Raw genomic sequence first — 27,362 nt, forward strand, 5'->3', positions numbered from 1 at the left:
TTCCCCATCCCTGGGGGCACTCAAGGCCAGGTTGGATGGGGCCCTGGCAGCTGAGCTGCTGGGGGGCAGCCCTGCCCATTGCAGGGGATGGGGATGGATGGGCTTTAAAGTCTCTTCCAACCCAAACCATTCTATGTGCTCCATGGCTTTTCAGAAGCTCACGTTTCTCCTGCTATTTCAAGGAAGTGAAACAGCGACTGCCCATTGCTGGGAGTAGTTCTTACCAGGAAGCACTTTAATGCAATGTACACCCTGTGGCTGACCTTCCCTCTGCACTTCTCCTTTCCGTGACCAGCCTGTAGCCTTCTCACAGCTTGGTCCCACGGCCCCTCAGGGTCAGCACTTTCCCCTTCAGGAATGCTCAGGGAGGAACCAATCCCTCCCTCTACAACAATGCTTCTCTCTCTTTCTCCTCTCTCTTACTTATCCCTTCTTCCGCTCCATTTCCACTTAACATCCCATAGCAGTACTTCTCTCTTTTTACCACTTTCTTCATCTACTTGCCAGCACTCTGAGGTCAGGAGAGCCTTACTGAGGCCTTTGGAGTACATGCAATAGGCTTCCGCTTACAGACCTAGCCAGAGATGGTCCCCACCTGCAGAAATCACTTCAATAAATGGGAGAAGGAAAAGGATGAAGAGAGGAAGTTTACAAGTGTAAATTGTTATTCCCAAGCCTATCCAGCAGGGCCAGAGCCAAGTCTTCTCCCTTATCCACTAGGCCAAACTGCCTTATTTTCCCCACAGGGACTTGAACAAGTGTGGTGTTAAAGCAAAGACAAGCAAGAGAAGGCCTCCTGGGACATGAGCTCCTCAGGGAGAGGTTGACTGCCTGGAACAACCAGTAGTTACACCAAAGTTCATCCCTAGGAGGCTCTTGGCCTCTTCCATACACAGCTGAGAAAACAGCTTCTCTCCTGGGAAAGGAGGCAGAAGGAAGCCTGGCCAAGTAGGCAGCATGAAGGCAAGGGAGAGCAGAACCCACCTTCCAGGGAGCAGGAGAACAGGGTACCCAAGCTGGGAAGGGGATTTAGTCCTTCATTTATCATCAAAAGTACAGGATTTGCCTCAGGATAGATGCACATGGCTTTGAGGCCTGGGATAGAGTTAAGTTTAAGTGCCCTAATGGGGCTTGTTCTGTCTTCTGTCTCATCAACTCCACCTGGGCTTGTTTAAGCTGTGTGCCACCTAGGATGCCAGCTGTCTTCCAGCCCTGCAGAAACCCAGTGGCAGAACTTTCAGAAAAACAACAAAAAACCTGCACTAATTAGGGATGAACTCATCTCTGGTTGTGACTTATCTGCTGGAAGCTACAGTGACCACCACTGTGCTGGGAGTCCCAGTTTCAAGGGTGTGGTGCCACATGAGAATACATGGCCAAGTGATCAGAGCTCAGTGCAGGTCTGCTGCCATCACACTGAGAGCAGAGATGGGGCAGGCTACCAGTTTCAGCCCCCACAGCTGTGTGTGCACATGAATGCCATGTGAGTGGCCTCATGAAGCAACAGGACTATCCAAGGCTCGAGCATCACCTGAATGTACACACCAAGTGTGGTTTTTTGCAAGCCTAAGTTTCTGGGTATGGCCCTCTTATAAACTGAGGGACCTGGCAGGAGGGAGCCAACTTGCTTCATAAAGTTCAGAGAACAGTGAAAGGAATGGTGAGATGCAGAATTAGTAGTGACAGAGATCTACAAATAACATGCCTGTTATTGGCAGAAAGTTTTGCTCCAGATGCCTATGGCTCTGCTGATCTCTACTTGCCTCTACCCTCCTACCACCTCCTCTCCACAACTCAGAGCTGCTCCCAAGGCCATCAGTAAGACTGTGGAGCATTATTTCATAGAAACAGAATCATAGAATCACCAAGGTTGGAAAAGACCTACAAGATCACCCAGCCCAACCATCCACCCATCACCAATAGTTCCCAGTATTTGTATGAATGAGTCTGCTTTCACAAAGGCAGAAGCGGAAGCTGTTGCAACCACGATGCTTAGGAAACCAGTGAGAGGAAATAGCCTCTCTTAGTGTAGGAACCGGTATGAGCATTCAGTTCTGGCTGCTGCCCTGAGCTGCACCCTCACCACGATGCAGCACATTCAAGAAGACCTGGTTGTATCTGGGGAAGAAGACGATGCCTTTGAGGAAGGTAAAGTCATCTTTTATTCAACTAATCCTTCTGCACAGGCTAAAGGCAGTTCCTAGCTTGGGTGGTATTTCTTGGGTAAATCTGAAGTTCTTTACTGAATCCGAAGTGTCAGGGTAATCAGGCTTTCTTTTTTCTTTCCCTGAGAGAATGGGGAACAAAAGCAACCCCAGACACAATAAAAATAACTTTTACACCACTCAGCAGCTTGCTTCCTCAGCAAGGAGCTTATTGCAGAAGAAGAAAGCTAGGCAGACACACCAAGTGTGTTTACTACAACAGCTGCAAAGCTGCACATTCGCCATTCAATGCCACACGTGCAGCTGCCCTTCAAGCATTAGGGGCTGCAGGCAATGGGCTACCTTAATAATCTCTGCAAAATTAGCCTCCCCCTCTCTGGCCTCTGCAGCCCAGGGTAGAGTTGATGCCATAGTTGCTCATCCCTACAACTGAAGGGGGCCCACAGGGTATAATTTGTGCCTTGCTCATTGCTCCCCCTTGCACTTGAGTGAGGCTGGGGGACATGGCTCATGCAAATCTCCCAGCCCTAAGCAGTTTCCAAGGGAGCTGGAGGCACAAAGAGCCGTCTGGACCAGCTCCAGGGACTGTGACCCTTTAAATTCACTTGCAGCACTGCTTCAGCAAACCTCATTTAAACAAAGCTCAACTGCGGTTGGTATGGAAAACTTAGCATTGAATGGTGCCAAATCAAGTTATCCGAGCCTCACTGAAAGGCATCAGCCCAGAAAAGAAAGCAACTTCAGTGATGTACTGTCTGTGCTCAGATACATTTCTCACGTATATATGACCCGGCTCCTTGCCCTGTGTCATAGTTCTAGCTCAGAGGGGCAAAGGATTTGCAGAAAGGAGAGGTCAGAGCATTTGCATTTGGGCAAAAATCCCAACAGCCCCTGGAGGAGCTGGCACCCCTGGGCCAGATCAGCCTGTGCTGGGAACTGCATGCCCACAGCTCACCCTCGCACAGGGGAGAGACTGCCTCTTGCAATGATCAGCAACCTGCTCCTATTCCGTGTGGGTTTCTGTGATGGGATTTACGTGTTGCTGCTGTTTCTGAAGTCTGTAACTGATGTTCTTAACCAGCAGGGTAGGAGATGAATGCATTTGATATTTGTATCTGGAAAGATATAGCACTTGAGAAGTCCTTTTGAGCCTCCCAGCTATGTTGATTCTGGCAGGGCTGATCCAGCACAGCCAGAGGAGATACTGGCTTTTCTAGGGCAGGAACATCCTTAGAACCTCTCCATGACCCTGCTGGGTGCAAGAGGCATCCTATGAGGTCCCTTCCAAACTGGGTCACTCTGTGAGCCTAAGGGCTGGTGCCCACATCTCCCACTCCATCCACATGCAGCTCACAGCAGGATGCTGGCTCCCAGACCTACAGCTGGAAGCCCCATGTTAGTATGGCACAGCATTCAGCCTCCCCTTCATCCCTCTCTTTGTTCTCCTGAGCAGATTAGCAGGTAAATTTTTGGTGGTTGGTTTTGGCATAGGAAAGTGCAATGCCAGTTTCAATTACAGGGCGCAGGGGAAAAAATAATGGGCAATAGCAAAGATAGGAACCTCTCCAGCACCTGCCTGTGTGCAGGAGCAGATCTGTGCCTGACAAAACCTCTAGTGGGTCTGCTGGGGCTGCTGTGCTTTGTGGTGCTCCTGCTGATCTCCCAAGACTATGTAAGTGCACCCATCCTGCGGATAGACCTGCTCTTCTTATCAGGGTAAGATGTCCATCCTGTCTGCTAGGGTTTGGAGGAGAAGAGCTCAGCAAATTAACTTCTCTAACTACATTAAACCTGCAGGGTGCTGTGCCAGCACCTGTGCTCTCATGCTTGCTTAGTTTTAGACTGGTTAAAACACTGCTGCTGTGTAACTACACAAGAAATCTATTTCTGTCAGAGGCTTGCTAAGGCTGGGAGCTGGGCACACCCTCCCCGGTACCTCACAGGGAACATTAGGCAGAGCTAACACCACTATAACACCTGAAACCCCAAACTGCACAGAGCGTGTACCAGCTAAAAACTGGCTGTGGGTTTTTGGGCCAGCTGGAGCCATTTGGCAGCTGGAATCTTCAAACCATAGTTCTGAGGGTGCGGGTTTGTTTTGTTCTCTCTTTTTTTCTTTCACATCTGTCAAAGCTGCATCTTACTTTTGGTGTTAATTTGTCTTGGTTTTGGAGTTTGTTGCCCAGGAGAGCAAAACAACTTACTCATGCTGTAGGTGTATGCCTCATACAGCTGCCCACAGATTATATTCACACCACTCTGACCTCTGTCAAACAGACCGCTGTCCATGGCTGTTTCTGTATAAAGTGTGAGTTTTAAGGCTTTTGATATTTTCATGGATCTTCCTGGGACCAGTATCTCAGGGATGTAGACATCAGCATGTAGCAGATCATCCCTGTTACACTAGGGACAAATCAGATGATCTCCTACTCATACTTGTGTGTACATATATCTATATCCAGCACATCCCTAATTGATCTACATCATTTCAAGTTTCTTAGTCAAGCTCTCATGAAGTACCAAGTACTATTTCTCACTATTCCTTGAGTAGGTCAGGACCCACTGCAAGGGTCCTTTACTGACAGAGCACTGTGAATTCCCCTCCTTGGAAACACTGAAGGCCAGGCAGGATGGGACTTCGAGCAACCTGGTCTACAGGGAGGTGTCCCTGCCTATAGCAGGGGGGTTGGAACCAGGTGATCTTAAAAGTCCCTTCAAACCCAAACCATTCTATGATTCTATGATTAACTCAGAGTTCCCCGAAGTTGAGACACGTTCCTCATTTAGCAACAGTTCAGGTTAAGCAACCTTTCTCACCCCTAAAACAACACAAGAGATTACACTTTCCTTGGAAGTACCTGTCAGGCACCATGTCTAAAGCCACACAACAAGACTGGTGCCACAGCTTGCCCATGGTCCATGGGGCCAGGCTCCTTTCCATGCTTCTTTGTTGAGAGCCAGCTACTGCACAGACTAGGGAGCACATCAAACTGCTGCTATCTTGAGCAAGCTGCATCCACTAAAGATGTTCCCATGTGCACAGCAGCACTACATTTCAGCAGGTGTATTCCTCAGAGATATAGTTTATCTTATTTTTCAGCCCAAACTGTGTCTGAGATGCCTATCTCCCAACATGCTGAGCACCCATCACATGGGAAGCCTTTAGCAAAGACAAGCAGTCTTGCATCGCCAGCGTGACTACTGGGGGACCACAGATGGTTGTCCTGCAGCTCCCATGAGTCCTTCTAGCTTATCTTCCATGCCCGCAATGGCACAGGCATGTGGCACATTCACTGCAGTGCAGAGGAAGGAAAAGTCCCAATTCCTCATCACCAAGGCAACAGTGTTCACTTGAACCAGATAGATGGATTTTAATAAGAGGTGTTTGGCCTATAAACTTGGGTTTAAGAACATTTCTCCAAGAGCGCAGACAGACCTTCTCAGCCCAGATGAGGGCAGAGTTGCAAGGTGGTTGCACAGCATTGGAGCAGCTGTTCTTGCTCCCGTCTGTGCTGACTGCTTGGATCCCCTGCTCTGCACAGCTGCTGTTCAGGGTTGGGTCTGTGGGCTGTGTGGGTAGGTCCAAACTGATCCAGAGTGAGGGGCTGCGTGGGACACTCGTCACCACCCCGGAAATTCCACAGCTGTCCTGGAGCAGCTGGAGTCCTATTTTTAATGGGGTGTTGCCGCAGGGATGATCAGGCCTGGAATTTAAAAATATCTGGAATCAGGGGCACATTCTGCTTTGTCGTCTCCCTGTATTTTAATTGAAGATCTTTGATCTTTTTTCCCCTTCTTCCATGTCTTGAAGGCAGCTTGTTTGGTTTCTGTCTGTCAGCAATATTTCTAGATCACTAATAATAACAGCAGTGAGGGAAAAAACAGGTCAAATAATAAACAAGTGGCATTTAACCAGTCTTCACAGAAAAGGAAGTGACTAGCCAGCCAGAGATTGCAGGTGTTGGTGCTGAGGTGACTTTCTAGGCTCTCCAAACCAGCATCTCACCAAACTGCCTTCCTCCCCACCTTTTGGTTCCTGTTTTTAGATAGCCCCCTTGCAGATCCCTGTAAAACACAAGTTCTTTTTTTGTCATCCAGCCCCTTTCTTAACACCACAAAATGAATGTGGCCTGGCTGGGGTGGGCTGACAGGGTAAACAGCTTCCCCACTTTAGTGATGCAAGGCACAGCTCAACACTTCCGGCTCTCTGTGCTGAAAACAAAGGCTCTAGGCTGGTGTGCTGAGGGCGTGACACCACAGCACAGCCCATCAGGAAGCATGAGGGTAAAGGCTGTGAGTGAAAATGAGAGAAAAACAGAGAAACCAGCATGATGGCATGAGTCAAGGGGATAGGACGGAGCAACCGAGGACTTGGCAATGTTGCTGGGGCACTGCAATGGAGGTAGTGGGATGCCTTGGCCTTCTGTTCTCCAGACTGAACAAGCCCAACTCCCTCAGCCTGTCTTGATAGGAGAGATGCTCCAGCCCTCTGAGCATCTTCGTGGCCCTTCTCTGGACCCACTCCAACAATTCCATGTCTTTCTCGTGTTGGGGGTCCCAGGTCTGGACACAATACTCCAGACAGGTGGGAGGCACAGTGACAGACCAGCACTGCCAGGAAATGCTGAGTGCAAGATCTGTGCTGTGTAACTTATAGATGAAGGGGATGATGCTGGCTTACTCTGGTTTAAGTGCGAGGAGCCTGGAATTGGAAAATTCAGAGCTGGAACTTGAAAATTATGCCTGGGAAGCAAAGCCCTCAACTTCCCTGAATGTTTGTGACTGCCCAAGGTGCAAGTGGCATTGCACATAGGTGCTTGCAACACCTCATGTTTCATCATGTGAGAAAGCACAGCTCGGCACACAGCTTCCTAGAAGCAAACCTATATTTTATTACTTGGGAAGAAAAAAGAAGAAAATAGGAGAGGACCCAGGTGATGCCGTGGAGCTCACAGGGGTAGTGCAAAGCAAATGAGACCTTTTACTGCCTCAGAAATCAGCAGACCAGAGCTCAGTGCAGTTTCTTAATGGAGATGATGTGCAGAGCACAGCCTGTTCCTCTAGGGAACTGCTGACTTCTGTGGTGGCATCTGGAGGAGCTGCCTTATTTATAAACAGAACACTTAGGGGAGCTTTTGTTATATCAGCTCTGGTGATCAAGCCACGACATGAGGCATTCACACGCATCTGACAGATTTCCTTCCCAGGAGCACCTTGCATGAAAGATTTTATGGGTGGAGATGGATTTGGAGCTGGGCAGCATCTCTGGAATCCCATTGCAGATGAAGCTTAAGAAGCCAAGCCTCCAGCATGGCTGAGCACAGCCCTGGAGCTGGGTGGCCATTACTTTTTTTTCAGTTTTCCCACGGAAAACAGGCAGCTGGGAAGGTCCTGAGCTGTTCTGCCTCTCCTGCCGCTCTGGGGAGCTTCCTGCCCTTTCTATTCCTGCTGCCGGCCACAAGCCAAAGAAGAGTTAGCTTAATCAGCAACACCAGCCACTGATTGGTGCCAAGCTGTTGTCATTAATTGCTTCAAAAAGCACTGTGCTGAATATACTACCAGGGTCAGACATTCAAAAACTGGCCTCGTTTCCCTGGTGTCGTGTAATCCCACTGCATTGCCATGTCACAGCTCTGGGAAGGCAGCTCCTGCAGCTGCAGGGCTGGCTGGATCACAGGCAGGCTCCCTCCTCCCCAACAGATACCCCTTAGAGATGCTCACAGCACCAGCCTGAGGGCCTGGTCAGCACAGAGGACCCCTCTCTGCATTGGCATCTCAGCCTAAATATTTGGCAAATGCTCTTTGGGCTCCTTATGTTACTCAGGCAGCATGTTCAGCGCGCTCCCCCGAATGGCATTTCATGTGCGCTGCACTTGTTTTGTATCTGCTATATTTAAGCCACAGAAATATGCGGCAATGAGGAAGAGGGCTGTGGGGTTTCTTGGAGGTATCTCGCACTGGGGACCCAGTGTGGGTAAACATGCTGCTGTCTGGCTGGAAGAAATCTGTAGGCTGGTTTTATGCTGAGGATGGAAACTGCCCAAAGCCTTTGTACCGGAGGACTCCTCTTAGGTTTCTGTAATGAAACTGTCTTATTAGGAACCTGTTTTAGAATGGAGTTGGACCTGATGATCTCCAGAGGGCCCTTCCAACCACACAGTACCTCATCCCATTTAACAACTGTGCTTCATGACCTTTCAGGCCTGGTGCCCTCTTGGTGACATGAGGTGGGCATGGATAGGGCTGGCCCAGACAGTTCCAGGCAGTCTGGATGTGGTTGGGCCCCCATTTCAACTGCAGTCATGCTGAAACCAGCAGGTTTTGGAGGTGGACATTATTATCCATCCCAAAGAAACACTCAAACATAGCAGGAGCTCAGCCTGCTGCGGGAACACATAGTAAGGATTGAGGCAGGCAGTACCTAGGAACCAAGAAGCAGGAAGGAGCCAAGAGAGGGCTTAAATATTCAAGATGATCCCAGCAGGAAGACTTCTGTCCACAGGGATGAATCGTGTCCTGGAGACAGTCTGATAGGGCACTCTGAGGAGGCACCGGACCTGTAGGTCCACACTTCGTTCCTCAAAGAAGCCCCCCACTCTCCTCACCCCTCTGGGCAATGTGGGAGCCAGGTTTTGAGGCCATCCAACAGCAAGGGCTCAGCTCAGCTCAGAGGAGGCTGCCTGACAGCCATGCTCCCAAAAAGCAGCCTGACACTATCACTGGCACTTTAGCTCTCTGATCACTACAGTGGCTTTGATCATTGCATTGCTTTGCTGACTTTCAGCTGTTCAGGAAAGCAAAATGAATTTCCAGCAGATCTCCGTGCAACTTAAATTAGCAAACAAGGAACACGTTTTGAAAACAACAAGGGACAAAGCTTAGGGTAGAGCTGCAGCAATAGACATGCCATCCACACACTCAGCGCGCACAAGAGCAACTCAGCCCGCCCTGGTTGCTAAGCAGGCTGAGGAACTGGAATGTGCTGCTCCCTCCAACCCCTCTGCTCCTTGCCATGGCCACCGAAACCTGCCTGGGAGAGGGGCTGCTGCCCACTGACTTGACCCCAAAGGGAGATGGTTCTGGGGGGAAATACAGTATGGTCGGTGGCTCCTTCCTCCTGCTTCCCTAGGACAGGTGTCTGAGGGCTGGTAGGGTGTAGGCTTGTTAACATGTCCACTGCCACAAGGTACATCCACTGACTTATGTACACGTTAGTCATTCCCAAAGCTGTGCTGAGCATCTGGCCAGAGGTCCTGGGAGATTGAATCTGTTCTGAACCTCTGCAGAACATCAGCTGAAGTGACCTTTTTATTTCCCATAAAGTGCCGTGAGAGCTGCAAAAGCAACATGAAGAAGAAAGTAAAATGGGGAACCTGAGGGTGGAGCAGCCACACAGTGACGGGAAGTACAAGGGGGGAAATAGTTGCACAGTGGTTAAAGGGTGTGAGCAGAAAAACAAGCGAGTTCTAACAGGCAGCAGAAGGCAAGCAACAAGTGCCACAGGAGGGCAGTGAACACAGGCCAAATGTACCAAGCAGCCCCATCTGACAGAGAAGGTGGAAATATGGGAATGGAGTAACCAACTCGAGGATGCTGCATGTTTAGCTGAGAAAAGAGTTAAATTTGTGCATGGCCAGCCCTGCCCGGGTTGCTTATCATCAGTGTCAAGTCTTTGGCTTTTACCTCTCCAATAAAGCACCTGTCTTGCTCTCTGCTCTCAAGCCTGATCACTCACCTCCTTTTTAGACTGAGGTCCCAGGTTCGCTACCTGTGTTCCTATGGGAGCCTTCCTGGGCCTGCCGCCTGCTGTAGTAATCTTGTATGGGATGTCTGTCCAGGAGGTGAAAATGCACCCAGGCACTCCCTCCCACACCAAAGGGTATGGAGACTTCCATGGAAACAAAGCAAGGAGTTACAGTAGGAAAAAAAAAAAAAGTACAAATAGTCTTCCATGAGGGCTGGGACGGGCCTAATCTACCTCAGACATCCAAAGCCCCAGGCCACTGTCTAGTGGCCACTTCCTCCAGCCTCTTGCTGACATAAATGTGCTGATGAGATACATCCATGCAAATTGCCGTCTGCACGATGTGCTGAGCACTGTCACTGAGGTGTCTGCCAACCCCAGCCCCCAGATTCTAGGTGCCTGAAGTCAGCCTGGACTGGGATGTCTATATGCATGGCAGACACGTGTCCCTGTGGTACAACAGAGAAGGTACAAGGATATCCCACTTTCTCACTGTGATCCTCACAGGGCCCTCCCTCAGAGAATTTGATGGGGGTACAAGTTCCCCACAAGCCTCTATTTTTCCAGGTTTCTGTAGAGGACAGTGGCAGTGGGCCTGAAGGTGACTGCTTTGCTCTGCTGCACTTAAAGGGGACTACAGAAGAGACAAGGAAGGATTCCTTATTGGAGAGTGTAGTGACAAGACAAGGGGCAGTGGTTTTAAACTCAAAACTGGGAGATTCAAGTGAGATGTCAGGAAGAAATTCTTTCCTCAGAGCGTGATGAGGTGCTGGCACAGCTGCCCAGAGAAGCTATGAAGCCCCATCTCTGGAGGCACTCAAGGCCAGGTTGGATGGGGCCCTGGGCAGCTGAGCTGATGGGGGGCAGCCCTGCCCATGGCACAGGGTAGGGCTGGGTGGGCTTTGAGGGCCCTTCCAACCCAAACCATTCTGTGATTCTATGATATGTATCAGCCAGAATATCCTGCTTGGCCCTTCCAAGAAGCCTTCCAGGTGTCTGGGAGTAGCATAGCATTTAGGCGTGCTCTAATCCCTCCCCTGGGAAGCGTGATTTGCTCTCTGGCCTGAGAGCAAAGGCTAATAGAAAGCAGAGTGCCCCTGTGAAGCCTAGCAGGTAATTGAAGAACTCAGGCTTAGATCTCTCAAGTACAGCGTGGCTGTGGCTGGAAGTGTTGCTTGTAAAGGTGCACAGAAGCCCAGCAGGGATATGTAAGTGCAGCACAACTGGCAATTGCTGTTTTGCAGAGGTCACTCTCTCTTGTAGAGATAAAGCCAGAATCGGTTTTGCTGTTGTCACTTGGAAATTGCACTGAGGACATTTGTGTTGACCTATTTTTAACATGACAGCAGATTACAGTGCAATCCAGTGAATAATTTATAGGGGTAGTAGCATGACCATGGCCACAATACAATGGCAACTTTGGGTCCGGCCTAATGACGGAGGGAAACAGAGCTCTCTGGCATTTTCCACTGAATTAGCAAAACAAGACACACGTGGAATGACTGACCCGATCCTTTCAAAAGCATGTGTGTCATGATGAATATGTGCTAGGAAGGACTGTGTGGAGCAAAGATTTTATCTAGAGCATCCTCAAACCAAGCAGCAGCCCTGAGAGCAGGGAATTGGGAACACATGTAGGCCTAGAGGTGACAGAAGGGAATTAGACTTCCACGTTTACTATGCAAAACAGTATTGAGAAACCAAGAGAAACAGTTCCCACATCCCTCAGCATATGTATTTGCATAGGATGGAGAACATTTCCTTGAAAGAGCAGGCTGCAAATGAAGGAGGCATTTACATCTGCAACCTTAGGTTCAAAAAAACTTCTGGAAGAGAAGGCTGATGAGGCCAGAGGGAGTTTGCAACGTGGGGCACACAGAGTAATTGCCAGGAACTACTGTGGGAGGCACAAGGTTGTAGTCAGATGCTGCAATTAGCTGACAGCGCTGAAAACCTATAACAAATTAACTAGACTTCCACAGTGAGAGCTGCCACCCCCTAAAAGGCTGAAATGGACTCAAAAGCATATTAAGTATGCATGATGAGACATTTATAGCTTTCAGCATTGCCACAAATATTCCCTCTCCTCTTCCCCTGACATTCCACAGCTCGAAACACGCAGCTGTTTTATTCCAGAAAGCAACTTCTCCATGCCCTCCCCATTCACATCCCAAGTGGAGCACACACGGAGATAAGACCTGCAGGGCTGACCCTAAAAACATGCCCTGGACCCTACAGCAGCACCATGGTGCCAGTGGCATCCTCTCTGCTTCTCACGCGTGCTTTTAGAGAGTCTGGAGTAATTTTCTGTTGTTTCTACATCTGAAGGCTTCAGGGTGCTGTTTATTTTCAGCATACGATATAAATACCACATGTTCATTAATACTGCTGGAAATTACTTAAGATTGTAGGTCAGCTGGAGTTGGCAGCTGGGATTTTTTTCTATTAGGTGAGGTTTTATTTTTCCTCTGAGCACAATGCTTTGTGGAAACCAAACTCTTATTTTTACTGCCATTTCACAATCTTCTTCACACAGTATCACCCTGCGTGCTCCACACACAACACTGACATTTGGAAGGGTGAATGTGACCTAAGTGGGGAAGGATCCAGGCATAAGGGAGAGTATCAGTAGGGTCTTCTTGAGCCACCACCCAAATTGTGCCAATTTACCAAGCCCACAGCCTTGCTGGGGTCCCCTGGTACTTCTCCCTCTTCCACTTGCATTCAATACTAAAAACAAGTAAAGATATTAATGAGGTGTTAAGGTTCATATACACAAGGCATAGGTTTGAGTTTTGCTTGAAGTCAGTTAAAGGTGCTGGATCAATATGTACTTCAGAGAAATGGGTGAAGGGCTGAAGTACATCAATATGTACTTCAGTGAAGGGCTCTGCAGCAGCTCGAACTGTTGGGGGGGGGAGACAGCAAATCCTATGGCAAACGCTCCATTTTTGGACCTGTGCACATTATTGCCAGCAGCAGACGGGACAGCGAGAGGGCAGGAGAGCACTCCTCGCCCCTCTCCTCTTGCTAGACACCAGAAAGATATAATGGGGCAAGTCAAAAGTGCGGGGCTCGCCCCCGGGGCCGCACAGCCCTCCCAGAAAGAGGCTCACAGCTGCGGGTGCTGCACTGGTAACACGCCGGGGTCCCGCACCGCCCTCACCGCGGCGGGGGCGGGCAGCGCCGCCTCCTCCTCCTCTTCCTCCTCCTCCCGTAGCTCGGCGAGGAAAAGCCGGCGGCTGCTGCGCTGACTGCCAGAGCAGCGGAGAGTGTGAATAGAGGCAGCCTGAACCCCTCCGCTTTAAAAACAACAGGAACAATTCTTTAAGTTATTATCGTGAATTTTTTCTGAGGATGGAGCGCCGCTGTGCCCGAGGAGCCCGGGGCTACGGAGGCAGAGGGCAAAGCATGTCCCGGGGTGCGCTGTGAGCCGCGGGGACACGGCGATAGCTGCAGGTACCGGGGGTCGAGGGCCGGGATCCTCGGAGATTCGCCGAGCCGAGGCCGGGGCTGCGGGGCCGGAGGGGGCGCGGGGTGAGCGACTGAGGAGGGGAGCGGGGGTCTGCGGGTTTCGCCGTGTAAATGAGGTGAAATCCTCGGGGTGCCCATAAAGGGTAAGGAGAGCCTTGCGGGGGGCTGCCATCGTATTAGCAAGAAGTGCACTGCCTTGGTTCCATCCTAAAATAGAGTCTCGGCGTTTCCTCGGTTGCTGTCTTTCTATTTCCAGTGAGCTTCCATGGTATTACGGCTGAGGAGAGCTCAGACCCTCTTAAGTTCTCCTTTTGGTCTCTGGCTCGTTTCCCAAGGGCTGATGCAAACACATCACAGCCTGGCGCTGCTCCCAGGTTTGCCCCGGTTACAAAAGGTCGCCCTGATCCTGGGGCCGACTTTCCCACTGCTGGGCAGCCGGACACCCCGCTGCCCCTCAATCAAAGTTCTGCAAAGCTTTCTGGATACGGTGCGTGTGTGTCTGTGTGCGTGTGTGGCCATTCCTCCTGTCAGGAGCCTTATATGTTCCCAGCCCAATCTCTGCGCCCACTCATCTGGCCGTGAGCACCACTGTGCTCACCTTCGTGACTGCATTCTGATGCTGTCACACAGCCGGAGCCCAGGGCAGGAGTGCTCGCAAGCTGCAGCATTACCCTCATATTCCCCAGCAGAATTGATGGAGATTGATGTCCACTGTAGCCACAGTGGCACAGATCATCCCAGACAGCCTCCACGCCTCAGTAGGCACAGGTGGGTATATATGGAGCACTGAGAGTCCCAAGGCACCACATCCACCTTTTCTTCTATAAATATAACATCTTTGTAGTCACTGATTAAATCACTTGGATAGTCACTTAAGATGGTGCCTGTGCTGCTTGTTAGTACAGCACGCACTTGCTCTGTGTGGACTCTGAAAATCCCAGCATCCATGACCTTGCTTTAAATGTCAGCATCCGAGCAGCACTTCCTTGGAAGGATGAGGGAATTTTGTTTGTTTCCATTTGCCTTTTGAGGAGCAACAGGTGCAATGCATTTCCAGGTTCCTGCTTAAAGAACAGAGCAGTTTGCTTTTCCATATCTCCTTACTTCTCTCTGCAGTAAAGACACAGTTATGGCTTAGGGCTTCTCTGTAACAGAATGAGCAATGTAATGGGAGAAATCTGGGGTTTATGCAGGAGGGGTGCCTGGCATCTCTATGTGAGAAGGGTGCTCTGCCTCTCTGTGCTCTCAAGGCACATGGCCATTTCGTTCAGCTTTATGGAATCACTGAGCTCTGCTCTTGGAGACAGTGGCAGGGTCTGAGGGAGTTGAGAGCGTGGAGCTGTACCAGGGGAGGGGCAGTTGGGGTTGAGGGACAGGGTCTGCACCAGAGGGCGGTGGGCATGGAACGGGCTGCACAGGATTCAGGGCACGGCCCCAAGGACTGGAGCTCAAGGAGTGTTTAAACACTGCTCTAAGACACAAGGTTTGGATTTCAGATGGTCCTGTAGAGAGCCAGGACTTGGAGTTGGACTCAGTGATCCTTGTGGGTCCCTTCCAACTTCAAGTTATTCTATGAGCGCTCAGGGTGACAGCTGCACAAAGCATATCCCGAACCCCACCGCAGTGCACCCACGAACCCCCAGAGCTCAGTGTGGTTCTTCCAGAGCCCAGCCAGAAGCCAGGTGACTCGCAGGCAGTGCCCTGACCTCCCCGCTGTGAAGAAGCAGCAGAGAAAGCGAGAGGCAGCGTTTGCCTTGTCCAAAAAAGGGCTGGCTGCTCTGCCTCTGTCCCAGTGCTACGTGCAGCCAGGGGACAGGCAGCCCGTGCATAGATTTTGGAAACGATAAAGGCCAAAGGGATGCACCAGCTCCTCCTTGCACAGCTGTGCCTCAGGGAGGGCTGAGCGTGGTGCTCCCCACTCCCGTACTCCACACAGTGCCCTGGCTGCTCTGGTTTTACTGCAGCCCTGCTCACTGAGCAGCCCCAGGACGTGCTGCCCCAGTCCCTCAGGGCACCGCAGTTGCTTTTTTGGCAGCTGCAAGCGCAGTCCTCGCCTCTCTCTTTGTATCCAGGCTCTGCACGAGGTGGCCTCTGTAAGGAGCAAGTCCTCTGAGTGTGACGCAAGAGCTGCTTTTTTATTGTTTTTCTTTAAATTTATCTGTTTCTGCTCCGTTTTCACGTTACAAGGGGATCCTCTCATTCTTCCCCCCGCCGAGTACAAAAGAAATGACAGATTAGCCCCGAAGTATGGGAGCATCTTTCTTCTCCTCAATGGGAGGCACAAATTGAAGCTGACAGTTCCCTGGAAGCAGCGCAACCCAAGGAACAGCCACAATAACACATGCCTTCTCCCAGCCCTTTTAAAGCCTCAGCCTTGCTGCTGAATGCCTGCTCTTGCCAGCCCCAAGCACCCGATGTGCTGCAGCCACCAGGGTCAGGCAGCAGCTGGTGGGCCTCCAGCCACCGATTGATTTCAGATAATCACTTTTCCAAGGCACTTCTAGTCTTTAATTCAACAAAACCCCACATGACACAGACTGCAACACCCAGAGATTGGGCAGACTTGGTTTTGTCCTAAAAATAGCACCAATGGGAAAACTTCAAGCCACCCATCAACCCCAGAAAGGCTTGAGGAGTTGCAGCAGAGAAAACCTCTGTAGTTGTCCCTGAAGTGGTGGGTTCATCTTCTCTGCCATGTGTTGTTGCAGCCTGCCTTCATGCCCACAGAAGGTCAGCCTCGACCAACCCTACCTATTCATATTTAGCTATTCCCTGTTCAAGCTGACCAAAGGAATAGAATCACAGAATCATTCCAGTTGGAAGGGATCACTAAGATCATCTAATCCAACTATCAACACACCCCCACCATGCCCATTGACCTCAGTGCCACATCCACACATTTCTTGAACACCTCCAGGGACAGTGACCCCACCACCTCCCTGGGCAGCCACTGCCTCACTGCTCTTTCCGAGAAGGAATTTTTCCTAATACCCAACCTGAACCTCCCATGGCACAACTTGAGGCCGTTGCCTCTTGTCGTATCACTGAACCTATTTACAGTGTTGGAGGCAGATAGGCAAATAAGCACCTGCAAATCCCTGTGGGAGGTTTGCACTTGGGCAGATGGGGCAAGGCTAAGTACTGCTGCTGCCTTTCCCTCTGAAATACCTCTGAGCAGCCCCCACTGCTTGTTCTGTCCCCCAGTGCCTCTTCCTTCAGTTAGATTTCCCTTACTCCTGCTGGAAGACTGAAGCAGCACAGAGGGCAGATGTGGTTTGTGGAGCTGGTGCATGGGAGTGTGTGGGGCTCAGGCCCTTGGTAAAACCTGGGGCAGGCAGGTGGGAAGGGGGATGTAGCTTTGCTACATGGACATTTTCTGGTTGTATGGCAGTAGGGAAAAGACTTTTTCCTTAATTAAGTAACTTAACCTCCACTGTTTGCCTCTAAGTTAAACGTTTGGGCTTAAAACTGTAATTGTAGGGGCTTCTACTGCACCTTTGTGCAATGACATCCCAGCAAGTGGTCTTTGGCCAGGACATTTCCCTGGGTGCAGAGGCACCTTCTCTGCCCATCACTGGAAGCATCATTGGGTTATGGTAACAGAAGCCATCCCAAACGTACAGGCGTGCTTGTGGGTGATGGAGCTGCTGAAAAAATACTGCTGCTCAGTCAAGTGTGTGATGTGTCAAGCCCTGCATGAATGAATGCCCTTTCCTTGTCTTGATCAGTACATCCACAAAATGCCATTTGGTTGGTTCAGGGAAGGACTTGGGTTTTTGCACAGGGCAGACTGTGAGCTGGGGAGCAATTGGCTGTGAGGTGCTCTTTGAAGCATGAGGCATTTTCCTGAATTCAGCGTAACGCTCGCAGGCCGCATCTATTAGATAAACGCATCTTTTTAATAAGAATAGACATCTGCCAAAGTGAGCAAAGGGGACTGCTTGCTTTATCAGACGTTTAGATTAATGAACCCAAGAGCTGGAAACACTCATTAAATCATCTGTGCTACACAGAACCAAACCGAGGCCATATTAAAAATGGTAAGACCAGCTGATGCCATGGCTAAGGGAATAATCAGCTTAAAATCCTGCTAGCAAAGCCAAGGTTTTGCTTTCTTTGCAGTCATAGAGCAATGGGACCACAGAGCCTTGCTGCAGGCGCTACCTGGTTGGAAGGGCTTGCAGCGCATTTGGCTTCCGTGCCATACGCTGCAAGCAGAAGCTGCCCGATGTTCTTTTTAAGGATAGAGTCATTGCATTCTTGTTTTCCTGTATGCAGAACGGCAGCCCGTGCCCATTGTTGTTGTTATGTGAATTGGAAAATGCAGAAGCCTCAACGGAGAACAGAACGAGGAAAGAGCAGGAGGGCAGTGGAGGACAGAGTGTGGTGCCATGCCTGGGAAATTTTCATTGGCTTGTGATGGTCCTGGTGTGTTTCCACATGGAAAAGTGGGCCTGTCCTGAGATGCATGCAGCCTTCATTTACGCGATGAAAAGTTCCACCAGATAATTGCCTTGTAGTTAGTTCAGCACTATAAATGCTGTCAGATCTGTTTAATCTAGCCTTGGTTTATCTTTCATGTATCTGTATCTGCAAAGACTTAAATGGTAACTAGTAGCAAGGCCAGTTTACCAACTGAACTCAACTAGCTCTACTTACTGTATACTCAAGAGTCTCATCAGGTTTGCACTGGCCATGTCTGTAGCAGTAAACTGTATGAGCTTGGGGATGTTCGCCATCATTAATAGCAGTAGGCGCTGGAACAGGCTACCAAGCAACAGGCGCTATTTCATCCTCATATCAATTCTGAGCCTCATTGTTCTCCCTTGTCCTGTCATTGTTGTTGGACAGATGATGTAAAAAGTCCCTCTCCTTCCTGCTTAAAAGCTCTTCTTTAAATACCATAAGGCCACAATGAGGTTCCCCTGGAGCCTTCTCCAGGCTGAACAAGCCCAACTCCCTCAAGCCTTTCTTCACAGGAGACTTGAAAAGATTGCCATCAGAAAAATACCAAGCTCTACTGTAACTTTAAATTAAAACAAATAATTGAGGTCATCTACGTCAGCTCTTGTCTAATGTAAGATTCGAGTTGTGAGTGCAGATGAGCTGAAGCCAAGGAACGGCAGTTCCATCAGAATACACGGCCTCGCTGGGCTGTGCGCGGACAGTGTTCCATTGTTTGATGTTCCAGGGAGGAACTTCAGTTGTACACCGTGGCCAAGTACAAATGAAGTAACACAGGACTTCTATGGCAATGCTTTGGGAACAGGCACACTTGTGAGGTGTTGGAAAGATTAAATAAATTGATTGCTTCAGTGCTCACACCTGGGACAAAAATGTCCGGCTTTAAGGACAGTTCTGCCCTAAACTGTGCAGCAGTGTATCTTCAACAATATATTAACGGGCAGTGTGCCATTAAGACACTCCTGGAAACAGAACTATCATGTAAACATGGAAGGCATTTTAAGTCTCCCTAATCCCAAGTATTTAAAGAGGAGCAGCAAAGTGTTTGCATCTCATTAGCGGCTGAAAGGGTTTGACAACAGCGATGTTTTACTTTCAGGGGTGAAAAGCCTGCCTGGCTTGTTTAATTTATCTCACGCTTGCTTATGTTAGAGTGAACCCGGAGGGGATACTGAGTATGGCAGTGGTTGGTTTGTCTTGGCTGGAGCAAACCCAACAACCCGTAGAGTAGCCCACCACTTACCCACACCGTCCTACACAGAGCTTGGTGAATTTAGTTTCTTGTACATGCAAAGAAATGAGGGCTGTAAACAGAATTAGTGGTGCAAAGTGAGAGGAGAAAGCAGCGCTCCTAAGGGTGGTTTGGGATTAAACACTGCTACACCACTGTTTTTCTCTCCTGACAAGGGGGAGGTTTTTATGTTCTTTGCTTACACGGTCTATGAAATCAGGTCATTCTCCTGCTTATACCTGACATACAGCTTTAGGTCAGTGCTCATCATGGATCTTTGCCAAATGACTCCCACCAGAGTCACATGTCGTTACATCAGGGCTGGCTCACTCAGCTGCTTTCGGATCTCACTGCTGGGCTCATCCAAGGGTGACGTCTGGTCAGTAAGGGACAGCAGCTCACATGGCCACCGAGGGCTGCTGAATCCCCAGCTCTTACCATTAGTGCTGGCAAAGTTGCAAGATGGCTTCATTACCTTTTGTGATCCCTGCTGAGAAGTTACAACTCTACCCAACACACATAGGCAGCCTTATAGTAGTTGCCTGCTTATGGTTGTGGAGTTAGAGGAGCAGCCTGACTGCTACCAGCAGTAGCACAGTCCATTCTGCATCCTGCTAGTTTTATTACATCTCACAAGACCGTGTCTTTTAGTATATCTCCTGCTATAGTGACAGAGAACACCGCAGCACACAGTCTGCTGCATTACTCCCCACAGCACTGCAAAATGTCGATGTGATTCAGGAAGGCACTGGCTGCTTGCGCTGAGCTACTGCTGCACATGCAGTGAAAGCTGGCTTTCAAGCACAGGGAGATCATCCTCAGCTGATTTTCAGGAACGCTTTTCCTTACGTTATTTTCTTACACTCAAATGGCAGGGGGCTTTGCTTTTAATTAATTCTTTAACTGACACGAAGAACAATCGATGATGAGTAGAATTGGAGCTGACTTCTAATCAAAGATAATTCTGCATACCAGGGTTAGTTTTAAATGAATGAACACGAAATCTAATTAGACAGGCAGGCCCTGATCTCTCGGCCTCACTCTTGTGTGCCATCCCAGCACTGGTTCTGCTGAGCCGTGCTAACACTGCCTGGATGTGGTCGCTCTGTACTCAGAGCACTGTAAGAGAACGGCATTAAGGACGGCCCTGGGTGTATTTCACGCTCACAGTTGCGCCAGCTGCCAGCGCGAAACAAATGTTGGAACTGAAAAAATGAGGTCAGCCACCGCGAACCCATCTGTCGTGTGTGGGAGCCATTTAGTCTCAAATTTATTTTCCTTGGGTTTATTACAGCTAAATAACTCCTTAGCGTTTCCCTCGCCTTATGTTTTCAGCATGTGCTAAACCAAAATTGAGGAAGATGCTGGAGGTGTTTCTCTGAGGGGGACTGAAGCAGAGGAAAGAGCTCCATGTGCCGGGAGCTGAGAGCTACCACAGCACGGTTGCAAGGACTGCACTGGTGTAACAGATTGATAAGAGCTGAATTTGTGGTATTATGTTACAATAGGAGCTTCAACCACCAACTCCCATATATACATATATATGTCAAAGATGCCATCACCGTTCTGCTGGTGACCTGAATGCTTAGCTTTCTTCTTATTACTGTTGTTACTGCTTTTTGGTTTACGTGCTTCATCCAGTCAGATAGGAAGAGCAGAACAAACAGCATGAGCCACTCCAGATGGTAGACATCTTGGGTTTCTGCTCAGGCTGTCTTGTGATGAGCTAGCAAATACTGCAGCATTTCAGCTGAAGATGTCCTTACATACAGCAGAAAAAAACATTCTTCCATAAATGGAACAGCAAAGTACAAGTCTTGCTATTCGTATCAAGGCCTGGGGGGATATTATTTGACACGGAAGCTAAAATTTGTCACCAAAGTACCCAATGCTAACAGTCGTATATTAGAAATAATTAATGGCACCTTGTGCTCGCTCGCAGGATCTTCTGCAACCAAGCAGAGCTCTTGGCTATGACTTAGGCAGGGCCAGAAAGGAGATACAAGCCCTTCTTTGCACTACAAAAACTGAATCCACCCAAACTGAAGATATAAAAATACAACTAACAAAAGAAAGTATCCCTGTGAGAGCAGAGCCGTCAGCCAGCAGCGAGTCCACGCCTTTGAGGAGATCCTGCTGGCCAAGAGACCCACCTCAGGCAGTGCTGCTTCCAACTCAGTGTCTTGGGCTGACCAAAGATTGCTCCATGTGCTGGAGCCAAAGAGTCTTCCTACTGCCTAGATGCCCACCCCAGCACAACCCCTGCACTCCCACATCTCCCTTCAGAAGGAGACAGAGTCAGCTTGTAGCCCCTTTCTGTGCAATACTGTTCTCTGCAGCCATGCTGATAAGCCCACGAGGCTCTTTTTCTGTGCTAAAATTAACATTTGAAGCTCACAGATCTGCTGGCCTTTCACTGGCTGATGTAGGCTCAGGAATTGTGCTTGTCAGTGTAGCCATATGCTCCTATTTAGGAGAATCTCCTTCTTGGATTCTGATGGAACAAATGCACATGATTTTTCTTCTGGCAACCCAGAATAGTTCTTCAAATGGAGCTCAGATGTCTGGTCCTGCTCTAGCAAACCCTACCCTGCACAAGAAGTAGCAGCTCTGTCACTGGGAGCATAAAAATGCCATCAAGGTTGTACTGTATGTAATCCACTCATCTCCTGATGCTTCCAGGAGATTCCATCCCACAGAAATGATCCTGACACATTCAGAAATTAGGAGCCTAAGAGTTTTTGTCCTAAAAACGTTAACACTCCTGTAAGAGAGTTAATTTTCTTGTGGAAGTTTTTATGATGCTTTTGAGGGCACTTACCCATATATTATTGTCAAGCTTTTATATTAAAAATTCATCCACAAGAATGTCTAAATTGTCATCCAAGATACATACCTTTGTGCCTCCTAGGAATTAGGGGAACATGGAAACCATAAATTCCAGGTGGTGGATTGGGCTACTGGCCACGCTGCTGTCGTATTGCCAGGGTAATTCAATTAAGTTGGAAGGAAGAAACTGGGAAATTGATATTATTTTCCAATTTTATTGATTCTGTGATTTCATGAATGTACATTGAATGTGCTTAGAATTGGACTGAGACAGAGTACGGAACTGATTTGTTCACTCAAAGCAGAAAGAATGGGCTTGCTGTGTGGGGGCCATGACGTGTAGGGATAGTCAGTTTCTTCCCTTGCTGTGCTTACTCTTTTGGAGGTGCACACTGCTAAATGAGGTTTTATTGCAATAAAGCAATAAAGCATTTTACTTTTTTACCTTTCTAAGTTAACAAGGTACTCTGATAAGCACACCATAATCCTTGACATAGATGAGATATGAATATGTTCTTTCATTATTCAGTAAGTTCTTGGTTCATTTGTTAGACATACCCTGTTGCCAGGTTTTTGGTTAAGAGAGGTTCCTCGCATGCACAGCTGAGCCCTTTGGCTGCTGCTGCAATCTGCTCAGAGAGGTTTAGTGGACTCTCTCATCTTTCCTTACCCCAAGCAATCATCACCAAATCTTAATGCACAGTGCACAGATCAGCACAGGGAACATCAGACAAAACATCTCACTATGGGGATTACATCTTTGCAGATCCAGAGGGGGCCATGAAATGTTTGCCACATAAAACAAAAAGATAGGAACAAAGGATTATCAAGGATCAGATCGGCCCTTGAATCTACCCCCACACTCCCATTTAATCAAGGATTATAATCTAAAAGCGTCCCCAAAGCTGCTGTGCCGCAAACCTTCAGTTTCAGTTCCCTAACATCCTACAGCAAACCCGAGACCTAGAGCCATAACTGCAGATGCTGTGAAAGAGCAGGATCAACCATGGGCACTGGCAACATGTATTTACTGGTGGTCTCTAGGTCAGTTAGGGGGGGAAAGCAAATGAAAAGGTCAGTCTTGATTTAGCAAATGTGTTTCTGACAGATACTTTGGCATTACAGGAGGTGCAAGTCCATTCGGAGGGTGACTGAAAGAGGGAAGCCCTATGGAAGTGATGGGCTCAGCAGTCCGTTCTCTCATTAGCTCAGGCTCAGCTGTTTCAGCTGTAAGGAGAGATGAGGGCAATGGGGTTTATTTCTCTGGGGACAGAGGCACCATCAATTATCTGCCATCCCCACTGCACACTGTCACTGAGTCAGGAAGGAAAAAATACTGATACGATTTCACCTTATCCCTCAGCACTGCTGCTAGATTCATTGCTCAGCTGCCACACACTTAGCACGGGCAATACTAATTGTATTAATTATGCTCACACACACACAGTGCATGTTTACATTAGCAGGAGATGGACTGATGATTTTTTAAAGTGAAATACTGGCAATTCATCAACTATAGAGATTTCAAAATGTAAGTCTGCTGGTTTGATCCACTGCTGAGGCAGAATCATGAATCTCCAAAGCTTTTAATACCATTTCAGATGCACACTGTGCTTTAATATTGAGAGAAAAATGCATATTGTAACTAGAAGATGGTAGCCTTATGTCAGATAACTACTAACCGTGGGTTTAGAAACTTGATCATTACATTGGAGAATCACCAAAATCCCTTCAGGGCTTTGCATCTGTAGGGACAGCGATCAGTTCCATAGCAGATCTGTGTGAGTCCTCGTGGAATGAGTCCTACTGAAATTACCCCAGTGATTACATACATGCATACAATGACGGAACATCTCTATTATTAAACTCAGAGGTAGGCTTGTTTAGCACAGGGGCTTGTGAATGGTTTAATAATAAGCAGGAATATAACCGCACCTCAGCGAAGCGTTTTCCCACAGCATGGCAAATACTCATCACCCAAAGGGTATTTGCTAGATGTCAGTGTCATAAATAATCCATGAACGTGAATGTGGTGCCTGTGCAAATCTGGGCTAAGGGGCTGCTACTTCCAGAGGGGGTCAATGCAGCTGTGAGATGTTGGCAATGTAATATTAAATCTTAACAGCAGATTGTGTTTGTATGGTAGAGGCGAACTGTAACCAGATGAACATATATATCGAGCACGAGCCAGTGTGGGCTTTGAGTTCTGACCATTTTATGCAATAGCAAAGCAGAGTAGCTCCAGGCAGGTCTCCAGTTTGCATTTCAATTGTACTTCATCCACACTTCCTTTTGGTACTGTGAGCAGAGCCCTCACTACTAAAGCACTGCAAAGCCCCTGAGCACTTCAGCAAAATAAGTAATATAAATAAATCAGTAAATTCCTTTTTCAAGATAGTTGCGTTTTTAAGCTTCTCCAAAACAAAAGAGCTATGCTTTTATGGCCAACATAGCCATGACTAGCACCCAGCATCAGGTTTGCTCTTGTTCCCTTTGTTTCCTGAGGGTTTGTGAGCTGATGTTTTTTGTCAGTGGGGTTTAGCTTCTACCCTCTCATGTCACCAGATGCTGGCCAGGCTGTGCTATCCATCCTGCTGGACACCCTCAAGGCTTTCTGCTCCTCTCAGAGGGGTTTGGGCTGGTTCTCAGAAGGGTTTTCGCAGCATGATCATAGCTGCACAGTGAGCATAATTAATACGACGCCCTGTTAGATGAACAGGGTGGAAGGTTTTGATTCCAGCTTATGGCACTGGACTGCTGAGGATAATTCTGTATCCCAAAGTTGATCCTAGCACATACCAGCACTGCTGATGGAAGACAGTGGAGGTGGGAAGTAGTGACTGGGAACCAGACAACCGTCAGCCAGGGCTCACATCTGCAGATGCTCCTGTGGAGCTCTGCCATAAACCCATCACTCCTGCTCCTGTGCTCCAGGCACAAGGCCAGATGGGTTGGAATGGTCTCCAGCTATAAAAGTCTCCTGAAAATGGGGTCTGGCTACATCCAAGCTGCTCACTGGAGTAGCTGGAATAGCCTCTGGCCGATGCTAATTCCCTAGATGTGCCTTGGGATTGTTCAGGAAGGCTTCGGTTGGCACAGCTGGATCGAGAGAGACCTCAGTGGTTGTTCTTGCCCAGACATGGACTGGATGGAGACAGAAACCTTTCTAGACCTCCCCAGGTAGATCACGGCTACCTGCTGGTCACAGCAGTGGAGAAAATCTGGCTTAAACACACCTATCACAAAGCCAAGGCTGCATCTATGACGGTTGCCCTGTTACAGAGTACTGACCAGATCTCACTTCCAAAACCAAGAGATCGATGCTGTTTGGGTTGTGTAACGGAGAATATTTCACATCGCTAATAACGCTGACAATTCTGAGGCTGGAAGAAATATTTTTGGCAGAGCTCTTACAGAAATATTCCTGACAAAGCAGCTCTTCTTGTGCAATACAATCCTCTCCAGAGAAAAGTAGCAGCTCGCCACGGTGCCGAATGCCACCTCGGGGAGTATTTGTCCAGCCTAGCATTACAAATCAAACATAACTGGACTGTGCACGACGTTTCCCCACATATTTGCTTTTTCCAGTGAGTGTTTGCTGTGGAGGCACTGCATAGCTCTGCTCCTTATCTGCAATAAATATGTTTGGTTGTGAAGGCTCAGGCTGCAAATCTGTGGTCCTCGTACGTGGCTCCCTTTGGGGCACTCAGCTGTGGATTATTCTTCATTTGTGGGGACAAGAGACTGCTTTAAGTTTACCCACAAGGTCCCATAGGCTGCAGTGTCACAAAGCATCAGCTCTGTTGCCTGCAGGCAGCTCTAGCCCTAATACCTGGAGTCCTGCTGCAGCCCTATCTCAGCCCCATACTCATCCACAGCTGCTGGAGGAGATGCAGGGTAAAATGAACTGAGGGTATGGACTGTATCGGGGTCTGCTTTTAAAATAGATGGGAAAACAATATTTTTGTTCATTTTTTGTCACGATATTTTAAGCTGGCTTAGTTTCTCCATGTGTTTCCCAAAGTAGTGGCGTTAGCAACCTGGGAAGGAAGGTGGGTGGTGAATGGATGCGTCCTGTGGGCTAAGGGAGCAGCAGGGTCCTCCTTAGTTCACTGACCACTTCAGCACAGCATAGTTGCTAAGGGGTAGCACTTCTGGTGTAGCAGATGGTGATGCTGGAGCTGGGGGAGAAGCGTGCCAGGCATGGCATGAATTGGGGCCACTGCTGGGATTAGCACATCGCAGCAGCTAGTTACCAGCCCTACATCCAGATCCTCATTGCAGCCACAGCACAGTTTTCATAGTCCAGGACAGGCATACAGCTGTATGTGCTGTAAGTTAGGTGTTGAAACCACTTCTTTTCTGAGGTGGGACAGTTGGGCAGCACTAATGAGCTGGTGAAACCCTCACCATTTCTGCTGTTTTCCATGCGAATAAGACATCCTTACAGGCACTCGTGTAATTTGTTCTGCAGACCAACCAACAGACATAGCAGACTGGAGCTGGGGGTTGTGTTCATGCCCTGGCTCACAGCCCCTCCTGGGGTTGGGTTGCCTTTCTCCTTTCTGATGCCCCTGCCTCACAGCAGGCCTCCTTCCTACCCCATCCCTGACCTTTCTTCCATTCTTTTTCAGGAATATCCTCCAGGCTTCCAGAAATCATGTCAATAGGATCACATTCATTCTCTCCAGGAGGTCCTAATGGGATTATCAGGAGCCAGTCCTTTGCTGGCTTCAGCGGTCTGCAAGAGAGACGCTCTAGGCAAGTACCCTGTTCTTTAAGTGGCATTTCACAGTCAGCTGCTAAATGGGCCTGAGGGTTTAGAAGGTGTAAGGGAGGTGAGGAAGAACTTCCTTCTCCCCAGCTTGCAGTCTTCTAGGCTAAAATCTCCTTACATATTGCCCACGTCATTAAGCTGTTCGTTTTCTCATTGCTGCTGTGAAGTCAAAGCAGCCCCATTTATTTATTTATTTATTTATTTATTGATTGATTGATTGATTGATTGATTGCAGAGCTGCTTCAGCATCCTGCTGGAAGCAGATCCTTGTTTAGAGCCTTTCCCTGCACGGTCCTTTGGCTAGACAGGACCTCCTGCTTTGAGCAGTGCACTTTACTGGGTCAGCCAGATGCCTCCAAAGGCTGCTTTCCAATTAGTTTCAACTTATGTGAACCCCACCAAGCTTGAGATCACCAGTCAGCAATCAGGGAGGAGCTGCAGGGTGAGGAGGTCACCTCCCAATTGCCAGCAGTAGGGTTAGATGCTGACCTGCAGGAGGGGAGCCAGAGAGCCACCTACATGCAGCACAGCTGTCCTCCATTTGTGGTCCACGATCGAGACCAGCAGCGTGATAGAGAATCATGCAATAACTCATGTTGGAAAGGACCCACAGGGATCATCGAGTTCAACTCCTGCTCCATGCAGGACCACCCAAAATTCAAATCCTATGTCTGAGAA

General features: G+C 48.7%; 1 protein-coding gene across 3 annotated transcripts in view; it reads left to right on the plus strand.

Moving 5' to 3' along the window:
* The first annotated feature begins 2,032 nt into the window (after nucleotides 1-2,032).
* RIPOR2 (RHO family interacting cell polarization regulator 2) overlaps nucleotides 2,033-27,362 on the plus strand; it is a 49,018-nt gene continuing 23,688 nt past the window's right edge. For 2 of the 3 annotated variants that reach the window (XM_015855158.2, XM_032442610.1), the window contains exons 1-2: nucleotides 2,034-2,148; nucleotides 26,542-26,668. In XM_015855158.2, the coding sequence (XP_015710644.1) occupies nucleotides 2,088-2,148; nucleotides 26,542-26,668 (188 nt within the window). In that variant the 5' untranslated portion in view covers nucleotides 2,034-2,087. Of the gene's footprint in view, nucleotides 2,149-26,541; nucleotides 26,669-27,362 lie in introns of all 3 variants that reach the window. The other variant, XM_015855159.2, reaches the window with a different exon arrangement.

Source organism: Coturnix japonica, chromosome 2, assembly GCF_001577835.2.
Source record: "Coturnix japonica isolate 7356 chromosome 2, Coturnix japonica 2.1, whole genome shotgun sequence".
Classification (NCBI taxonomy): Eukaryota; Metazoa; Chordata; class Aves; order Galliformes; family Phasianidae; genus Coturnix; species Coturnix japonica.